The sequence below is a fragment of the Arachis ipaensis genome, chromosome B03 (genome assembly GCF_000816755.2).
Source record: "Arachis ipaensis cultivar K30076 chromosome B03, Araip1.1, whole genome shotgun sequence".
NCBI lineage: Eukaryota > Viridiplantae > Streptophyta > Magnoliopsida > Fabales > Fabaceae > Arachis > Arachis ipaensis.
Window position 1 is genome coordinate 129,775,713 of NC_029787.2, and position 5,132 is coordinate 129,780,844.

The window sequence follows — 5,132 nt, forward strand, 5'->3', positions numbered from 1 at the left end:
ACTGTAAGAAGGTGATTGGGAGTGCTGGCTAACATGGAAATGACATGTTTTTCTGGTTGTCATTTCTGCCTTGTATTTATTTTCATCAACAAAGATTTTTGCTTACCACGATGGGTTTCTGATTGATTGTTTCTTTCTTGCAGCGATTCCGGAGAAATCCAAAAAACGAATTGGTAAGCCATGTGCGGAACCATCAAACACTCTTGAGGGTGAACGACTGTTGCAGGTTGATTCCTTAGAAAGTGCACAAGCTGTCCTTGAAACAGTTCCAGAAGAAAACGTAAATGGCCATGAACCCCCTGCAATAGATGTGGAAGTTAGCCCTGTTACATGTGAAGAAAAGAATTCCAAGGAAACACAGGAAGCCCATAATGTAGAGAACATGACCAAGGTTCCTGGAAAAAGGAAGCTACAAATTCAAGGAAAATGGAGAGGTGTTGATCCTGTTGTCTTTTTCAAAAGTGAAGCAATTGTTAATAATATAAAGGATTTTTATGGGATCGATGAGCATTTTCCATTTGATGGTCATCTTGTTACAAGAAATGAAGATGCAAGTCACGTGAAAAGAATTTACTATGTCTCCAAGTCAGTCAAGGATGTTCTTGAGTTGAACTACTCAGTTGGGCAGCAGCTTAAAATAACTTCTGTCGGTCTGAAGATGTTTGTAAGTATATTTTATTGTCAATCAAGAAATATTGGTGATGTTTTGCTGTTTATTATTATTTAATGTGGTTGATTTGCTTACCACCCATGCTCCAAATTTTAAATGCAACTAATGAATAGAGGTGATAATGATAATGATAATACATTTAAAATTACTTAAGGGAAGCCCTGAGATGTGGCAACATTATAATATTAGGGGGTGGCACCAATATGGTTACTTGGTTATGCCAAGCCAATCCCCATGTAGGAGTTAGTTCCACATCCAAATAGCATTGTGAACCCATCCCTTGTAGTTAGAAATATTTATTGGTTAGAAAGGAATTAACTTCTTCTTTAAGTGAAAAGAAAAAGAATTATTTCTTTGGAATAATTGATATATACCTGCCCTCATCATACAGGAAAGACAATCAGCACGACAAGGTAGCTCTGCACCATGTTCTTTCCGGATATCATCTGAAGGATTGCCTCTTATTCTCCCACACATAACAAAACAGATTCTGCGTGCATCTCCTGTAGACTTCAAGCATCTTCTTGAGAATAAAGATGTAAAATTTGAAGATTTTGCTGATGCTGAGTTTGGTAAAAAGGCTGCAAGCCTAATGCCAGGTTGTTGTGTACTAATTTTGGGTAAAGGTATTGTCACCATCCTCAGGCTAAAGATAAGGTTAAATACCCTTCGACATAGATGTTGATTTACTTTGATATTTTCCTCTTCTACAGGGAACGAGGTTGGCACAGAGCCCATCCAAGTGGATGACTCAACAATTGCAATTGGATGCTGGAAGGGTAGGTCAAGATTGAATGTGATGGTTACCGCAATGGACTGCCAAGAACTGCTTGAAAGGCTTGTAATACGACTAGGCTCAGAAAATGGCTCGTCAGTGCATGTGGTCAAATCTTCCATTGATGTGGAAGGTATAGTAAGTAGTACAGGAGTTGAACGGTAAGATTGATGGTGATGCTATTCCTGTTAAAGTTACTGAGGGTTAAAAGTGACAGGTTGACGGATATTTATTACTAGGTTCGAACAGCATTTATGGGAAATCGTGATTTTTTTCCCATCATCCACAAAACGTGAAAGATGATTTAGCTGTTTATTTTAGTTAGCCTTTGTACTTTCATACGAATCCACAAACTTCAATTCACATTTGTATTGGTATAATCTATAGCTTTTAAGGATTACAGTTATAGGAAACTTTGTTGTTAACGCATCGAGATTATTGGTTAGATCGAGATCTCTCCCATTTTTTTTCTCTCAATCGATTGGTACATATATATTTATTGAATTTTACCAGAATTCGGGTGGCAAGTATTTGCCCATATAGCAAATCTTGTTTAATCCCGGAAGGAAGTCTCATGTCAAGTCTTATATGCTCAGCATTTTTCCCTTTATAAAAGGGTTCATCAATTTTATAAATGAAGGGCTTATATAGGCAGAATTGAGCACCGAGCCATCAAATTTCACATGCGCTGACGTTCCGAGCCACCCTAACAATTAATTAATTGAATATCATGGGATATTCCGATGTTCTACCCAGCAATTTGAATCTACCTATAGTTTTACTCCGAAACCCATGCAAATGAAATTGAATAATTTTACAATAGTAAATGTGCCAAACCTTTAAAAATTGGTAACAAGATCATCAAACCACGAAATCTGCTAAATTCAAACACTAAAACTCAGGAAGACTGACAACACATGGTCTTTTTAGCTGGGATTTCCTGTGCAGGGCCAGGAATAATAATCTTCTTGCCAGCCAAAGATGCGGGGTTCCCATTTCCTTGACTTTCGTCCGCAGCTAGGGTCTTCTTGTTGACAATGTTGTAGATTTCTGTCAGGACAGTCATGAAGGCTGTTTCAACATTTGTTGATTCCAGAGCCGAGGTCTCCAAGAAAAACAAGCCTTCTTTCTCGGCAAATTCTTTTGCATCTTCCGTGGGAACATCCCGCTGACTCTGAAGATCACTTTTGTTTCCTATAAGAATGATGACTATATTCTTGTCGGCATGGTTGCGCAGTTCTTCCAGCCACCGGGGGATGTGTTCAAAGGTCTGACGTTTAGTTATGTCATAAACCAACATTGCCCCAACAGCACCCCTGTAGTATGCACTTGTAACAGCTCTGTATCTGCACGATTAAATAATGAAATATCAGGGCAAGCTGCAATCTAGCATTTAACTTGCCGCTTACCCTAAATGAAAAATAAGAAAATTTCAATTGATGATGTCCAGAAAAGAATAAGATTCTATGTTTGTGACCACCTAAAGAACCCGTGTGGCCTTAGATCACAGCAAAACCCATGTGATTAATGATCCAAAAACCACGTAACGATGCTATATGAAATATCAACTTGAATACCCTCCCCAAAGATTGCCAAAACTATGCATGCGTGTTATGTTCCTAAATCTGTGCTAGAAACACAAGGGTATTCAACATGTCCAAGTGAGTAGCCCTAGTACCTGCTAGTTCTCCAACAGAATGTTTAGAATTCATAAATGTATAACTAGCTAACCTTGAATTTTTCAAATCTCATCAAAGTGTCACAATCACAACCCAAGAGGGAAAATGCAAGTAACAGAGTATATTTAATAATCACCAAAACACAGCCATGTTGTCCTCCACATAAATGCAGACATAAACAATCAACCATGACCCCGGTAATCTCCGGAGAATCTGCCTAGTAGGTTGGCTTTACTATCTGCAATAACCAAACTCGTCCCCTTTTTCCTTCCCAGTGATTCCTTTTGGCGCATTATTCGATAATCACCAATCAGCTAAACCACCAACGCTAACATATATTTAACTATAGGAAGTTAGGAACATCGTGAGATGAAGATTCTCGGGTAACCGATAGAGGATAAACAGTGACACCAAAAACACTGGACATCAATGGCATCAAGTTGAAATGCATAAAAACATTCAAAACCGCAATTCAAATTTCAAACACTAATAAGTAGCTAAGCTAAGGTTAACAACAATGATCAGAATCACCACATCATTGAGCTTCAATTTTGAAAAGCTACAGTAGATCCAGCTCAGTAACCTTACTCAAACAACTCGATCCTTTGAAATAACGATCAGATCACGCATCAACGGCAGTCACAACAACAATTTCTCAAGGAAAAAATAACAGATTCAACAGCATCAAGTAACACCATATACGCATTCATACAGTTGAAAAAAAGTAGTTAGAGAAGCAAATATTACCGTTCTTGACCAGCAGTGTCCCAGATCTGAGCCTTGACGCTCTTATGATCGATGACGAGAGTTCGCGTCTGGAATTCAACTCCGATGGTGGACTTGGAGTCCAAGCTGAACTCGTTCCTCGCGAACCGTGCAAGTATCTGCGATTTTCCAACCGCTGAGTCACCAATCAGCACCACCTTGAACACATAGTCTATTTTCTGGTTTCCATCTCCATAACCACCACCTCCACCACTCGCCATTTTCAACAAACTTTCTCACACAGAGATCAAGATATTTCTCTCTACTTTCTTTGCCTCTTCTTCTACTGTAGTGTATCTTAGTTCTTATAATCACTGTCTCTTTCTTTCTACTTCAAAAATTATAGCAACAAATGGATTTATATTATATTTATATGTGCACAATAATCGGATGGATCTCTTGAAAGGTGAGACTCTTTTTTCGTTTTTGGCCCTTTCTTTCATAAAATCAAACCCGATTTTTTTTCCCTATGTCCTTTTTAAATTTTAAGAACAAGCAAACATCTAAAATAACGGTGAAATTTTATCTTTAATTTATGGGTTAAGATTTAAGAAACTTAACGACTTGTCGTAAGAATGTTTATGATTAAAAAGGATGTGAATTAAATTTAAATTATTATACGAAGATATTCGAGTTCGAGCAAACATCTTTATACTCTGTCAATCTAATTACTGGAATTTTATAATGATAGTTTAATAGTATAAATAATTGCGAAGGGGATTATTACTGTGGGGAAAGGAGCACAAGACATGCGCACGAACGAGTCCAGAACGAACATGTGTGTATTAGTGTATTACCCAGCCAATGAGAAGTGCCAGGCTAGCGAAAGGAACGGGTGTTTTGACTTCTGAGTGACAAGTGGCGAAATAAAGATGGGTGTGCATTGAAGAGGGAAGTGAGGGTGGTTGTAGAGGATCTAATTCTCATTTTAAATAATATAGGTTTTAATGATGATGACAATTGATAAATGGAAAATTTAGAAATTGAACGGGGAAAATAGTTGGGGACAGCTGTAGTTTTGCAGTGTTGAGTGTCAAAAAGCGTCAGTGTTGTGTGTGCTTAGTGCGTTTGCGTATGTCTCGGGTGAGTTGTCTGATTGGCCAATCGTATTCGCTTCTTGCGGTGCTTACCACAGGTGATCCAATTCATATTTGGGTAAGCAGAAAGTTAAAATTTCATTTATATTGTACTTTAAAATTTAACTTAATATTAATAAGTATTTTAAATGTTCGTTATGTGAAGA

At 37.8% G+C, this 5,132-nt stretch overlaps 2 protein-coding genes across 2 annotated transcripts in view; one reads left to right on the top strand and one right to left on the bottom strand.

Annotated features, from left to right (window-relative positions):
* Positions 1-1,922, top strand: part of LOC107631683 (tRNA (cytosine(34)-C(5))-methyltransferase) — a 9,061-nt gene extending 7,139 nt beyond the window's left edge. Inside the window, 3 exon segments of the mRNA XM_021119828.1 lie at positions 144-664; positions 1,062-1,296; positions 1,384-1,922. Coding sequence (XP_020975487.1) covers positions 144-664; positions 1,062-1,296; positions 1,384-1,610 — 983 coding nt within the window. The 3' untranslated portion in view covers positions 1,611-1,922.
* Positions 2,096-4,504, bottom strand: LOC107631682 (ras-related protein Rab11A). Its single transcript, XM_016335203.2, has 2 exons — positions 3,872-4,504; positions 2,096-2,791 (listed from the first exon to the last, which is right to left on the bottom strand). Exons 1-2 carry the CDS (start codon positions 4,108-4,110, stop codon positions 2,344-2,346), a joined length of 687 nt encoding a protein of 228 aa, XP_016190689.1. The 5' UTR covers positions 4,111-4,504; the 3' UTR covers positions 2,096-2,343.

Coding starts and splice junctions, on each gene's coding strand:
- LOC107631682 (XM_016335203.2), bottom strand. CDS start 4,110: ATGGCGAGTGGTGGAGGTGGTGGTTATGGAGATGGAAACCAGAAAATA. Junction 2,792..3,871: donor GACACTGCTGGTCAAGAACG/GTAATATTTGCT, acceptor TTAATCGTGCAG/ATACAGAGCTGTTACAAGTG.